The 24784-nt window shown below is 41.4% G+C and overlaps 1 protein-coding gene across 3 annotated transcripts in view; it reads left to right on the top strand.

The window, feature by feature from the left end:
* The window catches only part of NCK2 (NCK adaptor protein 2), an 83098-nt gene that overhangs the window by 33985 nt on the left and 24329 nt on the right, over nucleotides 1-24784 (top strand). For 2 of the 3 annotated variants that reach the window (XM_084513635.1, XM_084513636.1), the window contains one exon: nucleotides 19746-19987. In XM_084513635.1, coding sequence (XP_084369761.1) covers nucleotides 19762-19987 — 226 coding nt within the window. In that variant the 5' untranslated portion in view covers nucleotides 19746-19761. Of the gene's footprint in view, nucleotides 1-5727; nucleotides 5888-19745; nucleotides 19988-24784 lie in introns of those variants that run through there. The other variant, XM_084513637.1, reaches the window with a different exon arrangement.

The following is a 24784-nucleotide window of genomic DNA, read 5'->3' as shown; positions in this document are numbered from 1 at the left end:
GATCTCAACTTGATGCGACTATCTGTAATGCTGTATCAAAGTTTTTCTTGGTGTTTTTCTGCGGCTCAGTGTGTTTGTAGTTGTTCATGGATTTTTGAGGAGTTTAAGCCTGAGGAAAAGAGTAGCTGTTCTTAATGACCCGTATGAGTTGGTTTCATGGGAAGTTTTTATTCTGACAGTAATTAAGTGATTGAAAACTCTGGACTGATTAGATGTCTAGATTCCTTTTCTTAAGGAAAAAAAATCTCATGTAATTAGGTCTGTTATCCTCAGTTCCTGAAGCGTTGATTTTAAGCCTTCTGATGTAACTTCTAATGTTACTTAAAATCATTTCCAGAAGTTTAGCATAGTGATGGAATTCAGGGAACACTGCTGCTTTTCTCGTGCTGGTGGCGTAATGCTTTCTGATCTGGAGCTGTGGCTGGTAAAGAACACTTCCATTCCATTCCCTTGCCCTTGTAACAACTAATAGACCTCCAAATATCTTGACTTTGTCAATAAATTGCAGAATAGGTTTTCATTGAATTAAGTCTTTTTTTTTTCCATGGTTTAACTATGTATTTTTTTGTTTCTCTTTGTAATCAGATTGTAGATTTTTTTTTTTTTTTTGCATGAAAGTATGATAAATACTGAGTATATAGGGAAAAAAGTATGCTTTTACTTACTAATAATATCAAAATAGACTAAGAGGCATTTGTTTATAGTTTTTTTCCATTTTTTCTGATAGCTTCAGCTGCAATTTAAAGTTATGGATACCAACACTACCTGTTATGACCCCAAAACAGCCTTTGTGTTATACTCTAACTGTGATATGGATTCCTAGTCAATTCCTAGTCACAGAGAACAGTTTCCAGCTTTCATCCGTAAGTGTAAATTCAGTTTAGAAAGAATGGAAAGGTGACAACATTTTCCTTGGTGGAAGTAGCTTTGTGGTCTGATAGCCGGTATGGGCTTTGGCTGTCTTCTCATCCCGCGTGTCAGTTTTTTTCTGAGCCAAAAAAAAGCTTTGCCTGCTGAAAAGAATCTAGCATATTACTTAGTTTATGAACGTTGCTGTGAATTAAGCTGTATGTTCTTTATATGCCTATATACATACACTCACACACAAATAAGCTAAGATTAAGTTTGTGCCTGTTCCTGAACTAACAATGAAATACTCGGTGAGCAAACCTGCTGTCCTGACCAGTGCTAACTGGAATGCCATTGGAGCGGTTGAGCCCATGTTTCCTGCGTTACTAAATAAATACCTCCCTGCATTAAACCAGTTTCAGTGCAAAGGCTGGAGCACGCACTGCACTTCTGAGGGACAACTGGCGTGGTTTACAATATGATCTATAGAAACGCTTGCTGATAGCTTATGCAGTTAAGCTGCATTAGTGGAAGAGGATCCCGTGGTGCCGAAAGCATTTATTAGTTAGGTAAGTGTTGTATGTGGGGGCATCTGTCAGGAAAAGTCGACCGGAGGGCTCGGGATGTGTGGATTGCTGGTCTGTGTGCCAGCGCTGTGCGGGGTGATAAGGCTGTATCAGCGCCGGGGCAGTTCAGTAATCCGCAGCCCTCCTAAAGGAGGAAACAGATTAGCAAGGCAGCCGAGGCTGGCGTTACCAAGTTTGCTCCAAGATCTAGTTACCCAAAGAGCTCTGGCCTGCCCTTGAAGGCACTGCTGTTATCTGCTGCTTGCAAAGTTTTCCTGGAGATGCCCTCCCCTCGGTTTTCTGAGGGATGCCACATGTGTTTCAGGGCTCTGCGCTTCGGCAGCTTTGGATTTGGGGCTTCACAGAGCTGGGAATGCAATGCAGGCCAGCATTGGCATCGGGCCTTGTTATCAAATCAGCTGAAGAATTGTTTCTCCATTTGGTAATTGCTGGAAGACGGTTCTTCTGTTTGGGAGGTTTTGAGGGAACTTTAAATGATTCATTGTTTGCATTCAAAAAGAAAAAAGCCAGAATAAAAATACAGCTAAAACTATACAGCGCATGTTTTCAGTAGTGCTCTTAACAGGTTCTGTATCCAAATACATATAAATTTAATATAAAATTCAAATGATGTTATAAATGAAATGATATATTAAATGTATTATGATACTAAAAACCAAGTTTACTTCCTTCTTTCTTTTAATGAATGGGAAGGGACTGTACATGCAGTTCATTTTATTTCACATCTGATGGATCATCTTTTGTGTGTTGAAGAATTCTTGGTAACTGCTAAAGTTGGTAGACTTCAAAAAGCAAAACGTTCAAAAATTGCCGTGATATATTTGCTGTGGAATTCTGTTGCTAATAACTCGGTTAATTAATCTTGGATTACAATTACTGTTTGCACTGCAGTAACAAAGCTGGGATTGTGCTAAGGCGAGGGGACTGAGAAAATGAGCTTGTCCTGTTGTGTATTTTTTTAAGCCAGTAGTAGTAAGAAGCACAGAATACCATGCATACAGATAAAAACCTTTTAAGTTCTATTTTTCTGTCCCTGGTTTTAAGTTTATTGTAGGCTCCTTGCAGTCTCTTGGGTTCTACACTCCTTCCCTTTGTGCTCTCTCTGCATGCCCTTTTGTTTCAGGGATCCCCTGCAGCTCTCATCCTATCCCTACTTAATTTGGAGGCTGTTTCCCATGTCAGCTGCTCTTAGTTGTTACTCATAATAGAGCCTCTGTGCAACATAATGCCTACCTGTTCTGCCACCTTTTTTTTTTTTTTTTTTTTTCTCCTCCTTTCTTTTGAGTGCTTTTGGAGCATGCAACAGCTGCATGCACAGTCCTTCCAGCAGGCCCCCTTCTACCATCTTTGCTATTTGCATTTTTATTTCCTTGCTGGTCTGGGTCCTTGCATTTCTTCCTAGCATTTCTTTTTCCCCTCTGACCCCTTGTTCCCACTAACCTAGAAAACCTACCCATGGCCTGATACTTTTTTTTTATTACTGGGAAATACTGACATCTTAACCAACGCATACCTATGTGCAAGCTGAGCTTTACCTCTGGTGCAAGTAGGCTGCAGGAGGCAGCATCAGAGAGATCCTTTACCTGAAGCAGCTGGTAGTTTGGGGATCTGGATTTTCCCAAGAGGCTGATGCTGAGTTCTCTGTCTTGCACCAGAATCATCGATTCTTTGTCCATTGGTGCCCTGGGAAGTTAGGTTGTCTAATTAGTTCTCAAGTTGCCATGTACCCTTCCAAAAACGCTGTTGGGATGAGGCTTAGGCCTCTCTTTACATTTGATTAATGAATTTGTCTTTCAAGATTAAGCAGTCAGAGGAAGTATTGGGTTTTGTTCTTAGTTTTCCCTGAAGATTGCTGAACGGCATTTTCTACCAGCCCTGGATTTGTACAGGACCTGGAAAGGTCTGTTCCATTGTTTCTGGACAGAGTGCTGCTTTATAATGAAAGACTGAGGTATTTCATGAGGTAAAGCGTTTATCTCAAAATCAAAGGGTGTGACATCCTTAGTTTCACTTAAAAGTTTTCACTGGAACAATAAACCTTTTATTTATACATAAGTGTGTGTGTATACATCTATATATAAATGTTTATAAAACTGATTTGGAAAGCTACCTTGTAAACGAGATTTTGACAGTTGTGCTCTTTGGAAGTGGAAAGTTGCCATCAGTGGGAGGACGGAAAGTTGCCTTCTCAAATGCTGACTTGCACTTCAGGCACTCTTTGGGAGCACAGCTGCTACAACCTACTTTGTAAAACCTACACGTATCTGGAGAGCCGTAAGGTGTGCTCCTTCTTCCATGTACTACCGTCATCTTGTGGCCAAAATGGTGGTGGTGGTGGTGGGCTCTGGTCCCATATGTGTGCATGTGTCTTAATTGTGTGAGGAACAGCTGCTGCTATTCTTAGGATAAAAAGGTGGCAGCAGAGCTATCCGTAGGCTGCTGTGGTTTAGGAGAAGCTGAGGAAAATGATAGCACAAAGCAAAACCCAGGTCAAATCCTGGCCTGTAAGTGGTGGCTGGGCATCTCTGCCTCCCGAGCCAGTAACCTGACTAATTCTCTCGAATCCTTAAAAATAAGAGCAAGAAACACTGAAGGAGGTGTTTGATGCAATGCACATGACTGCTTGCGTTTGTGGAACCAAAACTTGGTTTCAGGGTTGAGAATTTTTGAACCTAAATGTGTTACACACAGGAGGAGCAAAAACATGGTGTCAATTAACACCTTAGGCCAAGAACCGTTCCTCAGAGCTTAACTTTCAACAAGGAGCTCAAGAACAAGAGCAAATAAACTAAAAATGCTTTGCATTAGTCACTCGAAACATTCACAAGCTCTGTGATCCAGGAAAGGAGGTGTTTTCGTACGTGTCCTTAAGTTCTCCCTGATGTCAAGGTGGGCAGGGGGTGCTTTTATCTTCTCCCCACCCACCTTGTGTTCATCACCTTAAGATAAGTTGTGAATTTTTATATGCTTAGAGGTATATTCTTCATATACTTAGCATGCTATTTTCTGGTGAGCCAAGGGCTTGTTGCTTTCCACTCCTTTCAGACGCTTCTCTGTAACTCCAGTATTTGTGTGTGAATTCTCATGAAAAGTTAGTCATTGAGGCCCCAGACAGATTTGATAACACCACTGGCTTCTTCGTGAGGTCAAAGATACAGATAACAAAGAAATGCTCTACTTCTGCTGCAATATTCTTTACAACAGAGTTGTGGTGTTTTACTCTTGCATTTTTAGTGCAAGCAATACTAAAGTACTATAAGAAGCTGTTGAGCACTCAATACTTTATGTGGCTCCCAACTAAATTTATATGTGAAACAATGATGGCATAGTCACTTTTATTGAAATGCAGCAGGAATATAAATTTTTATTTGTATTCATCTAGAAGGAATAAGTCTGTAGCTAAACTTCCAGTTTTCAGAGCTGTGTGATTCTGAACTTGTTTTTCTTCTATTTAACTTTGTTTCTAGCACAGATACTATTCTTCAGAGACTCTCTCATGTTTGGAAATTTGGCTACTACTGTTCTCCTTTCACATTTGTTGATGCGTTTTATTGTTATCTGGTGGGAGGAAGGATGAAAACGTGTGGGGAGTGCACGAGTATAGGACATCCCATCCATGTAAGATTATGTGAGATTTCTAAATGAAAGGGAATGCAATGTAGCAGCCAAAGCCAAACGTTTAATTTTGAACTGGTTTCCTTATTGCAGGCGGATTTCACTCAGAAGTGAGCTGAGGAGAAGTTTCTGGCAGAAGATAAAACAGTAGGAGGATATTTAGAGGAGTTTGGGAAGACTCAATTTTGTTCAAGCATGGGCGTTGAGAGTAGGAATAAAGAAGAAAAAAGAGCCCAGCACTGCCAGGCAGTGTTGGTCTCTGTTGGATATATATTTCATTGATAGAAACGTAGGCTCTTTTAATGACTTATTCTTGGTTAACTGTTTGTATGGAACAAGGCAGATACTCCTAGTCTCTGCCTGGTGAAAGTTTGCTTTCAGAAGCTCAGCTTCTGGAGCAGTGGAGAATCACATTAGGGCTAACAGCAGTGCACTGACTTTCTATGTTATCTGTGTAAGCGGTATTAGAGCAGCTGACCCTTGAACTGAGAGGTAAGAGTTCAGTATCAAGTGCACTCCTTAGCATGCTCATGGTAATCTGCGTTCTCTGGAGCATGTTCTACAGAAATGCTTTAATATCGTCCCTGTTCTGTGAATGGTGTTGCTTTTTGGTGCTGCCTTGTAGCCCTCCCCTTTGAGGAATTTACAGAGGCTTCCTGCTGTAGTCATGTGGCAGAGCATTCACATGTGCTGTTTCTTCTGGAAGAGGAACTCATTCAAACTGGAGGAGGACACGTAAGAAATAATTTTCTTAAATACATGAATGCTGCTGACATTCCAGACCAAGAGCTCTGTCTTGACTTCAAATTTAAATGATTTTAAGATCTACAGGACAGGTTGGTTTGAAGCCTCTTTTATTGGGAAAAGGGGGATGGCTAGAGTTTCATCTGCATTTGTATTTTGAGAGTAGTAAGAGTTTTGACTCTGCAAAGTTATTAGCTCAAACGGGAGCAGAGAACTTCAGAGGGAGACTCAGGCAGCCCTTTCTCACCCGTGCTTGTGCTTTTTGGGTTGTGCAGCATTAGCAAAGCGGTCATTGATTTGACCAGCAAGTGACTTGTGGTGATGTAGCATGTGCTTATATCTCACACAACATGCAAGAAGGTCTCTTCATTTAAATCATGCCTTCTCTGTGTACATCTCTTATCAGGAAATTAAAAAGATGGGTTTCTGAGTAACTGTCTTGGGTCTGATTTTCTTCAGAACGAAGCACAAATTTACACAGGAATAAATTTAATGGCATTAGCTGTCTTTTGATGAAATCTAATACAACATCTTTCCAGCTGCCTCTTTGGTTACACACGGAATGAAGAATGATGATATCTTATATCTAGTGATTATTTTAACCTGTAGCAGTCAAAGACCTTGATTCTGGAAAGTAGTTTTCTGTCTAGAGAAACTCTGTTCTAGATTTGGGCAATAGGTGTTAGGGTAACCGTGAGCTCTGGTGAGATTCTGCACAGAATTGTGCTGTGAGAGTTCACTGAAGAAATATTTGTCTTCCTTCCACCACACACACACCTTTTATATTGGATAAAAATCCTGTTCCAGGCAACTTAGTAAAATAAATAAATAAAACCATAAGCGTAAAAAGTGATTCAATATTTGAAATAGCAGCAAACTGGAAAGCTCACAGGAACAGAGGCTGGACAGGGACTTTAAAGTGCTTAGTTCTCTCTGAAACAGAAAGTTAAAAATTGTTTTAATTTACATATTTTTCAAAATATGTCATTAGGTAGATTGAATGAGGGTTTCTGTAAAGTGACAGATAAATTGCTTAAAACTGTAAAAGGAGCATTGCCTAGAAATTAAAAATGTCTTTTTTTTTTTTTCTTTTTTTTTTTTTTTCTTAAACAGCTTTTATTGGTGGGAATAAATGCTCTTTTGAACTGAAAAAAACATCTCTTCCTCTTCCTAGTTAGAATATATGATTTTTCTATTGGGGAACAGAAGGTCAGCAGTTCAATTTTATTTTCAGCGTTTTATAGACAGTTTAAAGTGAAATCCCTGGAAAAGTAGGTAGCAGTGTTTCAAGGGATTAGCTGTAAAACGTAGCAATCTACAGTGATTCTGAGCTGTGTCCTTCTGTGTAGGATCAAGGTTAAACTTCTTACATTTGAGGACCGTTCTTTGTTCGTACAGTGCATAAATGTACTAGCCCTTCTAATGAAATATAATTCATACAGATCATTGAATGTTTGAGCTAAGGGAAGAGAAGAAACAATGGAAGCAAATCATTCAAACACTTCTTTCTGAGTCCTTGAAGGAATTAAAGCGTGCGTCCTTTATAAAATTTCATAACCTTTGCCGTGTCCTAGGTGGCTGACTTGAAATTTCAAGGCGAGAGAGAAGCCTTATTGATGGCTGCTGTGAAAGTGAGACCATCAGTGCGTGAGCAGCAGCAAGCTTAATTTGTTATTCCACAGAGCGTGTTTCGTCAGTCTGTCGTGTAGGTAGTGCTACCTAAATGTTGACTTGAAAGCAGTGTCTGTTTTTCTGTGACTTTGTGTGTTTGGCTTCCCACACCCCGCTTTTGTAAGGGACCGGGGAGAGGTTTGTTTGGGAAGTGATTTCTCATCTCATCTCATCTAAACACTTCATGGGTGTTGTGTTCTTCCAGGATATTCCCCTCTTTTCTATCTTTTGGTTTTCACCTCTTTCCAAATTTGCAAGTAGGCTTAAGTCTTGTCTGCTGGGAGGAACCAGGAACTAACGATCTAAACACCAGCAAACCAGCAAAAAGGTTGTCCGTAGCTCTGACTTTCAGAAACAGCCATAAAATAATTCTGAGATTGGGCCATTCATCGCTGCTGCTATTTATAGAGCAGAGGCAAGGGCTTGTTGTCCACCTCCAACCCCCAAAAAAGTTTCCTTTAGCTGATAACCAGCTCAACTGCACCAAGTGGCTTTTCAAGAAACGCTTTTAAAAGACATCAGTATAAGGTAAGCTGCCGCTCTTTTCTGTTGCTGTTGCCATATTTACCTAAGAGTAAGGCAGAGGCTGTGGTTCTGGTTGGTTTACTCCGCAGCCAAAAAAGATCTCTTCTTCGCGGCGGCCTCGTGCTGTGTGCAGCTGAAGAGCCTGAAGACCTCCTCTCTGCACGCTGTGGGGTTGCACCATTGCTATCCTGAGTGCAGTAAAGCATTGCTCGTGATGGCAGCCTGTTCAGAACAAAGCCAGAAGCAGCTCCTCGCCCGGTTGTGGAGACAGTCACAGCACAGCAGCTCAGCTGCGGTAGCTGCAGCTGCACGGGGCTCTGGGGGGGTGGAGGAGAGAGCCCCCAGCCTGAGGAGCAGGGCCTGGCTCTGAAGGCAGGTGGGCGAGCACGGGGAGCTGGGGGCAGAGGAAGTAATGGGTAAGAAGTGATGCAAGCTGGCTATCTGTGGTTGGAGGTGCTTTAGTGTCAGATGTTGGTTTTTTTTTTTTTTTTTTTTTTTCTTTTATTTCTTGCAGCAGACTGAGACCAGAGCTAAACTGATGCTCATTGTGTTCTCTGGTAAGTGTATAATAGAGGGACAGGAAGAGATGCAATTTTGTGTGGTCTTTAAGATACAGAGAAATACCTACTTCCAAAAACGCCATCTGGGTTGGCTGAAGCACTTCTAAAGTCATCTACAAAAATACTCTACAAAAAACTTCCATTTTCTGCCTGGTCTCTAGAAGATTGCTAGGAATGGCTGTTAATAGTTGTTATGAAAGATTAACTAATGAAATAAAAATGCAAGTAATGACAGATTTCTAAAGGAAAAAGAGAGAGAGAAAACCACCAAGCTGAAATATGGTGTTTTGGGTTGTTTTTTTTTGGTTGCTGGATTGGTTTTAAATTCCTGAAAGTTGTCCTTGGGTGATCGCTTAATAGTGATCTCATCAGTAGGGAAGGACTTGAGATTGCTTTTTATTACAAACCCTTTGTTTTGTGCACAGGTGACCATCCTCTGTTAGCTAAGACCTAAGGGAGCGCTTTCTCCATAACTTCTATTATTTTTATTTTGTTTTAAGCATAGGTAAGTTATAAGGCGCTGAACTTTAACGTGTGTTAATGTGCTCCTAGCTTGTTCCTGTAGAATCCCAGCTTTTGTCTTTTGAAATCTGAAATTTAAATCACCTGTCAGAAGCTAAAAATGAACACTGCCTACCTCACAATAGGCATGCTGTTCCAGGGAGGGTAGAGAAATACCCTTTTCAAGTAAGGCATCAGAAAATTTGTAGAACTTCGCCTTCCCAGAACAGCTCAGTGCTTATCACATAAACAGGAAAAGAAGCGTTTTGCGTTCCGTGTTTTAGAGTGTCGGGTTTGTTATGTGTTTGTGTCTTGAAGTGTCCCAGACCAGGAAACTTTGGGTCATAGCAGTATCGTTAATTGGAAAAAAAGATAAATGTGAAATCGGGAAGATGGTATGGAGGTTACGACGTGAAGCAGAGTGAACGCCCCGTACAATTAAGGCATCACTGCGTGAATTTATAGGAGGCTGGAACTGGGGTTGGTGCTCTTGGTCACTGCAGAGGCCTCTCTGGTAATTGCCCAGGGTTTTCTCTCTCTACCTTCAGGCAGAGAAGTAACCCTTTAACCTGTTGCTTTTTCAAATGAATGGTACCAATTTATTCCCTGCTCCCAGCGGTGGGAGCTGGGGAGCTGGATCCGGCCCCACAGGGCCCAGTCCCCCCGCGGCGGCCGTCCTTAGGGCCTCACCTCACGCTTTGCGGGCCGTGCTGCTCTCCTCAACGGGGAGCCCACGTGTTGAACGAGCCTTTTGGTCTGTCCCTGCTCGCTTCCTCTGGACAGGCTGATTCATGGGGCAGGCTTCATGAAAACACTGGCTGCGAGGCTTCTCTCAAACGCCTTTTTGCAGCGTGTTGTTACATGAACGTGCACGAAGCGAGGCTTCTTGCCGAGTGGTAAAAGGCCACACGGGCTCCTTGGCAGGAAGGAAGATTTTTCTGGGTGTGTTTCGTTTGTATTCTTCTCTGCTCCTTTATGCAGCTTTTCAAAAGGCTTCTAAACCACTCTTAAGGCAGAAAACAAGCTTAACTTTTGTGCTCTATTGGAGCTAGGCAGAAATTCGTTACCGCCAAACCAGTCTTGAGGTTTCCTGTTTGCAGTTGTTTTGTAACCCAAGATGCAAGGCACCGTAGTGTAGCTCGGCGTATTAGAGATGGGGACACCAGATACATGGTAGGGCAGAGAGGAGCAAGCGCTGGTTAAAAGCTGTCAGAGGCATCCGTTTGAAGAAACAAAAAACAAAACCTCACAGCACTGTGCCATTAAACAATAGATGACAAAAAAGGGGAAGAGGGTTCGAGATGTGTGTGGGCAGGGGTTTTGATAGCATCACGATAATGTTACTTAGCTGGCTTAGTTTCGAATTGCTGCTTGATTAAGACTAATCCTTCACTTTTTTTGAAGATGCACAGCCCAATTATGCTTCAGTAAGAACTGGCGTCTTAATAAAAAAAAAAAAAAAAAGGCACTTGAATAGTCTTTAGAGTAGACCAGAAATGGATCATTGCAGTGAACAGGCCAAAAAAAATCTCAGACGTAATTAACCAGTCCACCAGGTTGTATCGCCCTCCCTCAAGCGTTTATCTGCAGTTATTCTTTTTGTTCTCCAGGTGACTCAAATCTGAGTGCTATTGTGCTGTTGTACCTGAGAGCAAATGGCTCAGGGCCTTCTGGAAGCATTCACATTTTCTGCTGAGCCTGGCTGGGAAGTTAGTCCTTGGAGCTGCCAGTCAGCTCCTGGATGTGGACTTAGGTAGATGCATAGACCTAAATCAGCAGCTGAAATGAAATATATACATTTATATCATTATGCCTGTCTTCCTGAAAACCCTTTTAATAAATACTAACTACACATCTGTAATATGTTGATACTCTATGTGTTTTTTGTGGGATTCTTAGTCTATTCTTTTTTTTTCTGGAGTTAGGCTTAAGCTGACTGCTTGGCAGTGTTACCAAAGACATTCAATTTATGCTTTTGAATTAGTGGCCCGGATTCAATTCTCTAGAACTTCTTCACAGCTCCACATTTTCTTCAGAGTTGATACTGAAACTGTAAAAGCTTTGTGGGCAGTTCTGCTATTTTAGGGTGTATTTGAGGATTAACTGTTTAATTATTCTTACTATTTTTATTACCCTATTTAATGACAGGACAGAAAATAGTTGTCACTGTAGGATAATCCCACAGTGTAGAAATACATATTCAACACTTTTTTTTTTTAATCATGTTTAATTTTTCTTAAATTGTGTTTAAGAAACTTAATATTCTAATTTTATGTGAATTTTATTGCTAATGTTTAATTTATGCCAGACACATTTTAAGAATGTTTTGCGGTTCTTAGTTAGATGGACTGTACTTGTTTTGATACTACAGTTTGCATTTCCAGAAAAGTTTGTGCTGGTTGTTGTCAGACTTTTCTTTTTAGAAACAAGGAGCAAGGGGGAGGGGACACAGAAAATCTTCAGTGCTTTTGATCTCTTGTTTTTAAAAAATAGGCTGTCCTTTTAACCATATAATAGTTCTTTCATAAATGCAAAATTGTGAGAGTAGTTTAGAGAATGTAATAAAACATTCTTCCTTCAGAGTTAATCAACTTATTTACATCTTTGTTCACATTACAGTTTCCATTCATCATTGTTTTCAGCTCTTGGAAACTGACCTCCTCCTTAAACCTCCTTCAGCTTCTATGGATTGTGACTGTTTGGCCATCAAATACACATCAAATTAAATTTAATGATAATCACTTGCACTTACTTAGCTATCAGTTTTAGCTCAGTAGTCAGAGCATCCTAATAAGACCTAGCATTGAAATATCCCCAAACTAATTGTCACACTTGTTTTAAAAGTCAGCAACTTTAGGCAGTCCGGGTATGTTTTTATACTCAACCGTGTGTTCTGTGCTAGTATTTATCACTTTCCTCCGTCCCCAGTCTGAAGCCTCCTTAAATTTCTGTTTTTTTTTTTTTTTCTTTTTTTGTCTGTTTGCGTATTTTATATGTTCTGATAGTGTTCTAGGAACTGTTTCACTGGTTTCCAGTGAGATGTGTACATATTTGTATGCGTGTGAGATATGTATGAGATTATTTATGTGAGTATATATATGTTTGCAACAGGTTTTGGTATCTGTAGTTATATAGTGGTGCTTTCAGTATATGTATAGATATTTAAGCATTCAAATTCTGCTGTTCCTCAGTCATTAAATTAAAGTGTGAAGAGAGGTCTTTGTTCATTTTCAGCTTTTTCTTAACTCCCCCTTTGATAAAAACAATGCATCCATTGGTTTTAAATCTCCAGTTGTGAGGTTGTATTTCGATGGTCAGTCACAGTTCTTGAATTTAAAGCTTGAGATTGAGGGCTGCTGAGCTCAAGTCCAACAAAGCATCAAACGTGAGTCTCCATTGTGGTTTCTCTTCTATCCTGTTGCAGATTTTTCTGCTCAGGTATCTGTTTGACACCTCAAAACTGCATAGCCAAATGGTGAATGTTTGGTCACTAAAGCTATTTAGTTGAAACTTTCTTTAAAGAAAATGGTGAGGGAAGTATCCTTGCTATAATTTTTGTTGCACTGACCTCTTTCCAAAGAAATAATGTCTCCTGAGGTTGACTGACACACATTACATGCAGTATTAAAGTGTTAAGCTGTGGAAGCAGTTAGAAAAGGTGGCATTTATGTGATCCACCTCCACTTCTCTGAGCTCCACCAAAGAGCTGCCATGACAAAGCGTGGAAAGGGTTTTATCAGTTTCAGCAAAGGGCTGCTATTTGCTGTAATTTGGGCCAGTTTGTTTACTCTTCCTAAACTTCTGCATTTTGAGACATCCTTGTAGCAATCATTAGAAGTATGACGTTGTGCTTGTTTTTTGGTAACTTTGGCTTTTGAATGAAGGAGATGGTATTTTTATGTTTTGTTTTGTTTTTCCCCAAACATACATACTTTAAACATCAGAAATGCTACACTCTACTAGAAATAGCTAACAGCACGTCCAAAAAGTGTATTCTTTTCCACAAGTTTTCATTTGAATGTGCTTTTCTGTTCTTAATTCTTTCTGAATTTGGTCTTTGACTTCAGTGCTTGCCTGATCCCCACAAGTATAGTGAAACTTATTCTTAATGCAGAACAGCACTTTATTGAACCCCTTCGGTATGAAATGGATAGTTTATCCATCCAGGTGCACATGTAAAACAAACAAACAAAAAAAGAACAAAAAAAAAAAGAAACCACACATCCAACAAATTAAAAACAACCTTAAGTGAAGATGAAGCTTCGAACTTCCTGACACAGTAGGCAGGCTCGTGTAGACTGCATCTTCATAAATAGGAAGTCTTCAGTGTAATAGAGTATGTTTCAGATGAAGTGGTACAATAAAAGCTATTTTATTAATTACTGAATGCAGCAGGCCCATCCACTTACTGTGAAAGAGTCCCAGTTGGAAGGCGAGTTTCGAATGTTTATTTTCCACAGCTGTGTTGCCTTGGAGGACCAAGCGTTGCTCATTTGCTGTGGCCTGTGGAAGAGGAAGTGAGGGGTCAGCGGGTGGCTGGGTCTTCAGCAGCACAGGCTGCAGGTTCAAAACCCAGTTTTAAAGTTGCAGGGTAGGAGAAGGGAAGGTTGTTCAGCCCTCAGGTCTCAGGGAAAACTCTGCTGTTTCATTAGTTAGCTTTTCATTCCTCCAAGACCCAAGAGAGTTGACTTAATATTGTATAGTGATTGTCTTATGCACATCAGTGTCACCTAGGAGCCTCAGTATCAGTTCAGCATAATGCCTCTCTTTTCTTAGGAGCACATCCAATTCCAGAACAGCCTGTTATGTGCATTGTCACCGCCTATTAATAGCATTTTTGCTTGTTCCCTTGCTGAGGGATTACATTTCAGCCATTACTGTCAGTCATTTTTCAGTCACGTTCCTTTTTGCAAACTGAATCGTGCGCAGGGGGAGAGCAACCGCTTCTTTTCTCAGGGTGCCTTCAGAGCTCAGCCGTGCCTCCTGCGCGTGCTGTCCTCACTAACCCCGTGTGTCCCTGCTCAGCCCCCAGCCTTCCTCCTGCAGGCAAGAGAAGGTGATGTTTTGCTGCCTCTTGGGCCCAGGCATTCAGCTGGTGGCTCTCTGTGCCTGTGTCAGGCTCAAGCAGAAGGTTCCTGTTTGAATGGCATACCAGAGTGGACCCGTATCTATTTATCGCTGTGGAAGAAACCCATTACTCCTGTCTGGAGAGGAAAACAAAGAATCCTGGCCTGGGGACCTCTGTAGAGAGTGAGATCTGTGTAACAACTTCAGGAAGTCTTGTATTGATGATGCTATCAACTGAGCAAGTAATTTATTTCGTATGACAAATCACTAGCAGCTTTACAAGTTTGTGGGAGCACACTAAGTTTCTCGACATTGGAGTTCCCATGAATAGTCTTAAATATTGCTTGCATGGTTCAGTGCTAAGAGCACTGGTTCCAAAGACCATGCGTGGGTGGTTGTCTTTTTTTCCCAACACTGTTAAATTCTTGAAGCACTGATAGTTATTGGATGTCACCTCTTTTCCAGATTTTCCTCTGATAAAGGAGCAGCAGTATCAGATGTTTGCCTTGTCCTACCACAGGGTTAGCTAATGTCCCTCACCTGTTTGAGCAGACTTCAGTACAGTCTATTTAAAACTGGCTTTATCTTGGCTGGGATTTTGTTCACTGCCATCCTAGCCTAGCAGAGTTTCCAGCCTCAGGGGTGTATTTGTGTTAGAACATTTGCATGTGGCCTTCTGGAGCGGTGCAGCTGCCACTGAAGGAGGACCTTGTCTCCTAACCAAGCCATCAGCTGGAGAGAAGAGACACAAAGTGTTTGAAACAGCTGAGCTCGGTCCAATCCTTACAGGCAGGTATTCCGAGCGTTGCTGCAGTTTTTCTGGAAACTGATTCATAACCATCCAGATTTAGGACCAGAGTGGAAACTCTGGTAGCTGTTGTTTTTATGCATGAATTAGAAATCCATTCTCAATAACTCAGTTTTTTTTCCATCTCACTTTTGCTTGTCTTCCTTCCCCAAGGCGTGTGTTTTTCTGTAGCTGCCAAAAGCTGCTCTTTTACTTCTAGCTAACTAATTTTTTTAAAAAATAATTTTCTTGTACCCAAAGACATTTTCCATGACATTTATACGTCAGTAAGTTCTGTCTTCAGTTCAAAGCTTCAGCTCTTTTAGAATCACACAACATCGTGCTGGTTTGCTGTTGAGGTGTTTTATCTTTGGTTTTATCTGCTAATGGCTGCTTGGGTGAAACACGGTGCAGATGTTACCTCTCGAGTTAGCTGCTGCCTCAGGAGCCGTAGACACAGAAGTTTGTGGAAGGATACCCTGGAATTTCGATGGTAGCATTGATAGCATTAATGAAATTGTTGTTATAGTGGAGTTGCTTGAGGTCCCCCTAAGAAGACCACTTGTTTCGGTGCAGTACCCACTGCTCAGAGTTTTCTCTTGCAGAGCAGAGCACTGTAATCATCGTTTGCAACTTCTCCATGCTTCATTTTTAACTTCTGGCTGTAATCTCCAGAAAGAAACGTGTTGTGTTTTCTAGAGAAATCAGGTTTAAACAGCCTCGTTTTCTGGAAAACAGCTAGTTTTTATTTTGGGGCCTCTCGCAGCTGTGTTGGGGATATAACTACAGCTTGCCCAGTTGCTCTTGTGCTTCAGTGCTTAAGCCTGAGCAGTGAGGGGTGTGCTCCCGTCCAGTTGGAAGCCTTGCCACTTACCACTCGTTTTTATTGCTAGAGCTGGATGCCATCTCCAAAAGCCCTTGTCTGCTGAACAAGCTTGGCTTTAGCTTTTATAGTCCATGAATATTCAGTGAAAGCACAGAACTTGTGGCTTCCAGCTGATCAGTTACAACATTTTGGCAAATACAGCGTTGGTAAAACCAAGTAGCTTACTAGCCCTGCTAACAAGGAAGGCAGAAGAGGGGTTGGGAGCGTTACGTCCTGTAGCTAACACTGAGATCACCTTTTGAAGGTGTGGGTTGTGGATGCAGTAAGCTGAAAGCCCAAGGCCACACACACGCTTTTTAAAGCAAAACAACCCTTTGTAGTGAGAAGCGGCTGTGTTGCATTCGATGAACTCGGCGCTCCTTGCATAGGCATTTCAAAGCTTTTTATCGGCGCTTTCTGAAGCGCCAGTTGCTGTCGTATCTGACGTGAGGAGGAGGTTTGGTCATTCGGTGTTAGGACTTCTGAGCTTTTTGCAGGGGAACGTGCCAGAAGCTTGCAGGCTTTGAGCAGCAATGGGTTTTCTTGGTATGAAAGAGTTGTGTTAACATTAGTGTCTACGGGGGCTGTGGTGGTTTTGGTTGTGCAGTCTAAAAGCAATATACTGAAGAATTTTTGCCTTCTGAGTGCATGTCGAGCTTAGATGGGACACTGAGAAGCTTTGGAAGATTGCTTTGTTTTTTGTTCCTTACGTTTTCCCCCAGATCGAGTTATGTCGTTGCTTCTAACCCTTTGTTCGGCACATTGCTGTGCGGCAGAAACATTTCAAAACCATTTATTCTGCAGCCCCCCTCCTGGAGAACAAATGTGGCCTTATTCACGTCCAAGGAAATCTTAGCTCTGCAAATGTCACAGGAAGAACTGGATTGTCCTCGATGGAGCAAGTCAAATGAAGTAACCCTAAGAAAGCAACTTTAAGAACTTTAATACTGCTCCCTCACACTTAAAAGTAAAAAGAAAATAGCAAAGTAAACCCCTCCACATGTACGCAGACAGCTTTAAGTGGACAAATGTTTAACTGCAGTTGTATGATTCCTTTTCTTATAAAGGGTCAAAATGTGTCATTCCTGTCCCCTGTTGGGCAAAGATGCCATTAACATGGAGCAAAACCCAGATTGCTTGACTGAGTTGGGCTGTGTTTGAGCACGGCACCTGAGCAATGTGGCTATCCTACATGTCTACAGACACAAGGGGTCTGCTTGTGACATGGTGACTGTTCTCATTCAGAGTGGCAGTCCTGTGTAACACCAAGCTGGAGCTATGGAAATCCTGTCCCAAGGGAGTTTCCAAGGACCCTATATTTGACCTCATCAGCCCTGACGCATGTTTTCTTCTTGCACTCTGTTCTTGCCCAATGCTTTGGGGAAAGCTCAGTGACCCGTAGAGCAGCAGACAGCTCAGGGATTTTTTTTTTAAGCTTTAGAGGAATGGGAGGAGTTCAATAGTTTTCCATCAGTCATTAGTGCAACGTTATACCTAATGTGATATTTTTAATTAACAGATTGTAATGCAGATAGATAATTTCAACCTGCCTGTGTTGTGAAAATAACCAGTTTAGAAGCAGAACCTGTCTGGGAGCACCAGCAGCCAGCTGCACTGAGAGAGCTCTCTCTCTCTCTCTCCATGTTCTCCATACCCCCAGGAACAGTGCGGATTGACCATTTTACAATTGCCGAGATAAAAACGAATCGATGTAGATTGGGGAGAGAGTTTATATCGACGGCACCGGCATCCAGCACACGCTTGATTGCAGTCTCCCTGTGGCTACATCAGCGCATCGATCCGCAGGCTATCTGCCCCCTGCATGCGAGTCAGAAACCAGGACGTGTTATGGGAGACGGCGCTCCAGAGCTCAGGCTCTGCTGTCTTTGTCACTGTCAGGCAGCATTGCTGTTTTAGGAAGGGATTTTTTTAAGGGTATAATGATTTTTCTTGTAAATATCACAATTCTATATGCATGCACCACAGTCATTTTGAACTGGAAGACTTCTGTTTCTTCTTTATTGTTCAAAACATCACAGCTTCCTTTTGAATTCATCTTGGGGCTGTCAGCTGTGAAGACCCGTACTCAAATTGTGTTTGTAACTGCTGTACATTCCTCTGCATTTTCTGTTTGGAAAGGTGAGCGTTCACTTACAAATTGCAGAACAGAACGCAATATCACTCCTGAGGAGAAGTGGTGTAACTTACGTGCTGAACAGAACAATTTCTGAATGACACGATGGATTTTAAATTCTCTGACAAGTAGACTATTAAAGTGTCCGTGCTTACCATGGGTTAGTGGACTGGTAAGAATTAAGCAACAAAGTCAAATCATGCAAAAAAGATCTTTGGACATGAATAATTTGAAGTACTCAGGAAACTGCTTCTACTAAACTGTTATTTATTGTAAATGCACAGCTTTCGCTTTTTAGAAAAGTAGTCTGCTACACTGATCTTCAAATAAATTCTCATCTCCCACTCTTTCCTGACCTCCTCCTCCACCCCCAAAAGCAAACAAACAAAAACCCAGCAATCAGAGAACTTGAAGCGACTTCTCAGAAGTTTTTCAAAGAATTTCTGGAAAAAATGATTTAACAAGAAGTGGTTGAAGGAATTGGGGCTGTTTAGTGGAGAAGAGGAGGCTGGCAGGAGACCTGAGAGGAGACTGCAGCGAGGACAGTGTCGGTCTCTTCTCTCAAGGCACAAGTGATAGGATATGGGGAAACAGCCTCAAGTTGCATTAGGGGAGGTTTAAATTGGATATCAGGAAGAATTTTCCATGGAGAGGGTGGTCAGGCACTGGAATGGGCTGCCTGGAGAGGCAGTGGAGTCCCCATCCCTGGGAGGTATTTGAGAGACGTGGGGACGTGGCACTAAGGGACATGGTTTAGTGATGGGGCTCAGCAGGTCACTTGATGGTTGGACTGGGTGATCATGAGGGTCTTTTCCAATTTTGATGATTCTGTGATTCTAATTTAGGGGATAAAAGTAACCCTGTTTTGGTCTGCATTATAATGTCCTAGCATGTTGGTGGTACTGGCCTGGGACTCCTCTCTTCCTTGCTCACTATTGTGCTCGCTGATTGTCACAGAGCTGCTCTGTTCCTGGCAATTACCTGATGCGTAGGAAGATGTGGAGGCATGCAGGTGACAAATAGCTTCTGAAAAGACAGTTCTTGCAACAGATAAGTCAAAAAGACTGCTTGTTTGGGCTTCTCTGGCACTCTGGAGAAGTTTAGTGTAGGGAATAAATGGCAGTAGGTCCAGGAAAACGCAGTGGGTGCTCCTCTTGGCAGCAAAGCAGAAGCAAAGGCTTCTAAAATGGCACTCATGTGCTGCCTTTACGAGGTGAGTTGGACAAAGGCTTACTGCACCAGTACCCTTGTGGTGGCAGAGATTTCCCCACTAAAATACAGATTTCCCCACTAAAATACATTACCCAATATATTGAATACTGAAATACTCCTAACTTCCTACCTAAAGATGGATAACTTTAAATGCAGAGAACTTCTAAGTAATATGTCTGCATGAGTGTGAGTATAGGATTTGTGTATTAAGTATGAAAACTAGGGTGGAAGGAAATACATCTTTGGAATACTGCTATATTTTTTTCTCAAATCAGGACTTCAAATGCCAGGTTTGGGGTAGTTTTATAACAATATTTACAAAAACTGAATGGGGATTATAACTTACACTATATTAATATGTATCTGAATAATATTTCATATACAGCAAAGAACTTATGACTAAACTTCCTTATCAGGGTGTTGTCATATTTCAGTGGCAGAAAAAGCAAGAAAGGTCAGTGATACTTTCCTTATTTTTAAAGGAGTTCCCTTCTGAGATTTTTATCTCTCTGTGGCTTTCTTGTTTCTCCCTTCCCTTTTCTGGCCTATTTCAGAAGAACTTTAAAAATTTGAGCAAGAGTTGCATGATGTAATGTATTGATGAACATGTTACATTATTTTGTTGCAGAAGGACTCCATGAAAGATGACAGAAGAAGTTATTGTTATTGCAAAGTGGGATTACACTGCACAGCAGGACCAAGAACTTGACATCAAGAAAAATGAACGTCTTTGGCTATTAGATGATTCAAAGACATGGTGGAGGGTAAGAAACGCGGCCAACAAAACGGGATATGTGCCATCAAACTATGTGGAGCGAAAAAACAGCTTGAAGAAAGGTTCTCTGGTTAAAAATCTGAAAGACACATTGGGTAAGTCCTTCTATTTTTTGGAATTTTAGTAGGCTTGCTGAGCTTCAGATTGGCAATGTGCATGTAAATATTTTTAACATGCTTTTTTTCTTAGGTGACATTGGATGACTGAGGGGGGAAGGGAGGAGAGAGTGTGTGAGGTGGGGGAGAATGATGTGGCCTGTAACTGGTTTTCTCACATCCCATCCAGGAGAATAATGTTTTACTTCTGTTCCAGTTTGTTAGAGGTCATATGTTTTCAGTGGCTGAAGATCAATGTTTTCATTGAGATGCAAACTGCAGAGTCCTCTCCTCACGCCAAGTCCTCTCACTCAGAAATACAAGGGTGTAGATGGGTTGTTCAGCATAGCTACCAGAGCAAAGCCAGATCACTTCGTGAATGGGGTGATGTAGTGTGGCCGTGCACAGTGTCAGGGCGTTCTGCTTCTGTGGTCTGAGATGACAATCCTTCTGCTTACAAGTTCTTAATATGTGCTCTGTTTTATATTTGCACTTATTTTTTTCTTGACAGTATATCATCTTATGTTGTAACATACCTTTCAAGCACGTTGAGTGTATTTGGAAGAAATGTACTTGAAAGTCAGGTGAAATGAGTTTTTCTTGGTTTTGCAATGATTTTTTAGTGACTGAAAATTGAAGGGCTTTGCATAGGGCTGTTAACAGTTAAACGCAGTGATAAGTGGTTATTTTGCGTACAGAGGCCAAAAATCCTGCTAGTGGTGTTTTAGGATGTAATAAATAAAGCAACGTACCCGGAGGTGTTTTGGAGATGTTTTTGCATGTGTTTGGATTTCTGCCTGTGTTTTGCAAACTCTTGCGTAGGGAAAACTCATTCTGCTGCATTTTTCTGTAGAAAGTATCAGCTCGTTAGTAGAAAAATAGTGTTTGGATTGGACTTCTTAGAGAATGAAAAGGTTCATTAAAACCTTTAAAGTAACGTGGCAAGAGCTCATGCAGGTTTACTTTGGGTGTCAAGTGTTAGTGTTGTTGTCCAACAGCTTCGATTTCTTGGTCGCTTTGTCCTTACCATGTCTTCCACTGCTGAGCTGCCGTGAAGCATGTGGAAATCGAGGACAGAATGGGTTGCAGGCTATCACCAAATGTACAGTGGTAATATTTAAAACAATAGACCTTTCCGCAGTTTTTGTCATGATATATTCATTAAAACACCAGAAAATGTGATGATGCCTCTCCAAAGAGTTGTACGAAGAATAAGCTCCAACAGAAGTTAACTAGTTGAAATCCAAATCCCAGCTGGGATTTTAAGCTCCTTTCTATGGACTTATTTTAAATATATATGTGTGTGTACACACGTGTGTATATATTTTCTGAAAGTTATGTTATGAACCAGTTGCATTTCCATTGTGATAATGCACCAAGTGTTAGAGTAAAATGTGCAGAGCATTTACCAGATGAACATGAACACACTTGTTATTTATCCCCAACAGCAATGTGTTCCTCAGTTCCTTCTCTTTTCTGTGAAGGAACGCAGAAGCGTCCCAGCATGCGGTCACGTTTACCGCTTTGACCATAAGGGAGGTGCACGCTGCAGGGCGCTTTGTTGCGTTCATGCAGTGACCAACAAGATGGTGTGAGAAAGAGCCTTGGTGGTTTTGTGTCTGAACCTGCCCTCGTGTCACGTCTTTAACCCTCAGCACAGACTTTGAAGTTCTGAAGGACCACAACTGCAATCTGCCGATCCTCCTGTGCCTGTAATTTTATTTGTGTGTTAAGTTTATTCAATAGAGGCCAAAAAAAACATAACAGAGGCCAGGGTTTTTCTTTTGGAGTGACCACGTGTACCTGCTAAGTGTACGGAGTGCAGACTAGCTCTCGTGCTACATCCTGTGATGGTGAGAAACTGCCTTAGCCATGTGTAGCCCACAAGTTGGCTCACGTTAAACATGACATCCCCTCACACACAGAAATGCAGATGCTTGAGTTTTCTTTCTTCGTGGTTTTAGTAAAGTGAACTGCTTAGCATAACGAAACTTCAATCTGTGCCGTGTACCAGACATCTGTACAATTTTCTTTTTGCCTTTTCTGAGCTGAAGTCCATCAGTAAATCTTACTGTACAGCAAGACAGGCAAGGCTTAAGGACTAATTTCCCATTCAGAATGAGGAGAGTGCGTGTCCTTCCTTAGAGGATCCTTTGTTCTGAGTGAGCAGCAAGAATGTGCTTTTTTGTGCTTTTCTTTTCTTTTTTTTACATTGAAGACTAATGTTTGATCTAGTGAAGCAGTTTGGGGAAGTTTTGCTGAGTCCAAGGAAACAAATTCTCAGGTTCTCCGTAGAGGAATATGTCAAATGCCTCTCCTAAGATCACAAGAAAGTTCACGTTTAAAAACCCACTGACCAAGCACAGATGGGAACGGTGGTCATGGGTGTCAGTCCTGGCGCTCCAGCAAGTGGTTGTGACCCGGAGATCTGCTTCTCCCTACCTCATCCTTAATGTAGAGCATGGCTCTGTATTTAAACACAGCTTGTGTGACAGCACTGTTATCCCACAAGTGATGTAGTGCCTTATGCAGTACAGCACAGAACCACAGAAGGGTTTGGGTTGGATGGGACCTTAAAGCCCACCCAGTTCCACCCCCCTGCCATGGGCAGGGACACCTCCCACCAGCCCAGGCTGCCCAAAGCCCCATCCAGCCTGGCCTTGAACACCTCCAGGGATGGGGCAGCCACCTCATAAGTTTGCCTGTAACTATTTGCCAGTCTTACAGTTATCCCCAGCAGTGGCTGATTTATACTTCCCAGTTCTCAGTAAATAAGAAAACGCCAGTCACAGTTCAAATTGTGACAGACCCCATAAGATCTATGGCTGTTTAATTAATAGCCTCCATAGTTGGCTGTTGAAGATGCATCAGCTAAAGAGTTCTTAATCTGTGTAATGTGTGTTCTGACGAAAGTTTATGGCACCAGTTAATGCATCGGTGTCTCATACAGGAAAGCCAAGTGCACTACAAAAGTTTTATTACCTCTATGCAATTGCCTTTATCAGGAAAAAAGATTTAATCTCATCAGAGAATTAACTCATGCATGTTTGATGATAAAAACTGATTTTCCTAAAACTGTTGACTGTCATTAATTGGGTTTCAGACCCTTAACACCTTATTAATGGAATCCCATCAGCTTTGCTGTTGTTTGGCATGGGTTTCAGGGGAGGTTAATGAGCGTGTACATACCTGGGACACGCAGCTTGCTGTTTTAAAATACCTCCCTTTTTTCAGCACTGTGGTAGTCTTCTGGAACTTCCCTTGTACTTCAGCATCTTGCAAAAAAAAATAGCAGCAAATAAAACGCCTTCAGAGCCAGCTCTTTTAAATGTGTTGGATGCACGTTAAAAGGCTGATTAACACTTGTTGGCATACATTCGTTAAATCAGTTACTGCTGGACAGAAAACCAGCTCACCTCATATCCCACATGACCCCCAGTAATTTCTGACAAGATACCCTACTCTTTTTGCAAAACAAGAGCCTTTTATGCACCAGTAGCCTTTTTTTTCCTTCTCCTAAGGGCTTACTCTGTTATTTTGTATCGTCTTTCAGTCCCGACATAAGGGAAATTTTCCCAAACTTCTCAGCTTCCCAAAATGACTTTAAGAGATTTCAACACTTGTGATTTTTATGTTGATGGTTGTCTTTTTTCATCTTTTTTTTTTCTATCTGATATTACTTCTGTATGCTTAAGTCTCTTTCTCAAGTGAACTCTCCTAGCACGTAGCTACAACTGACCATTTTAATTAAGGAAATGTAGAGTATAGGCCACCTGCTAAGTATTTTAAATGATTTAACTTCTCATTCCCTTCTCTGTCTTAACTGAGTAATGCTGAGAGTAGAAAGTTAATGGCAATTTAGCCATGTCAAATTACTGTCTTGTGTTTGCTCATATTGAATGAAATCTGGTAATTATTACTATTCTTTAGGCAAAAGCCAGCTTCCAGGCCTGTGATTAAAATTTCATTTTCATTCATTATAACGAAGTTTAAAATAGTTTCCTCGTACAGTATTTATTTTGTGGGGTATTGCGTACAGTATTTATTTCTTACACATTTCAGTTAAGTCATACTAAGCAAGAGACCTTCAGCACACATCTTCCAAACTGAGATCTTCTGTAATAATTATTCCCACACGTTGGGAGGTTGGAAGGGATCCTGGTTCTGGTTGGATCTGAATGGGTGTTTACCAGTGCCACCCCAGAGCTGCCTCCAAGTTCTCTGCATCCATGGCCACAAGATCCCTTTTCTGTGGCATCAGTGATCTGCATCTTCTGGTTCATCTCTGTCATTCTGAATAGAAGCAGTACCTGAAGAAAGCAAAAATATTTAAGAACTTGCTTGTGTAAGCAAAAAAAACACTTCAGCGTTTTTTTTTACGCATTTACAGCTCATTTTCCTAGCACCAGTACAGCTCCTCTGACAGCAGCCTGCCAAAAGTGAGTGATGAGGGGGGTCAGGAAGCATCGTGCCAGTGTTTCATGTGAATCCGTGGTTTCCTGTCCATTGCTTTTGCTTCACAACCAGTACAGTATGCTGGTAGTTTCGAAAGGTGCCTCACCTTGCTTCCTTTAATAAGCAGTCACATTAAAAACAAAAGAAATTAGACTTTTTTTTTTGTGGTGTTCTTAATGTTTTGTTCTAACAGATGCCCAATGAAAGAAAACAAAGGTTTGTCAGAAGGCAGAGAGATTGGACATCAACATTTCAGGACAAGTGTACGTGGTATGCGTAGGAACAATAGAGACATGCTGGGGAAGAGTATAGATAATGAAAAGCAAGTAAGTCATCTTGTTA

Source organism: Aythya ferina, assembly GCF_964211825.1.
Source record: "Aythya ferina genome assembly, chromosome: 1".
Taxonomy (NCBI): Eukaryota; Metazoa; Chordata; class Aves; order Anseriformes; family Anatidae; genus Aythya; species Aythya ferina.
The sequence above is the reverse complement of the archived record's forward strand: the minus strand, read 5'-3'. Positions and strand labels throughout refer to the sequence as shown.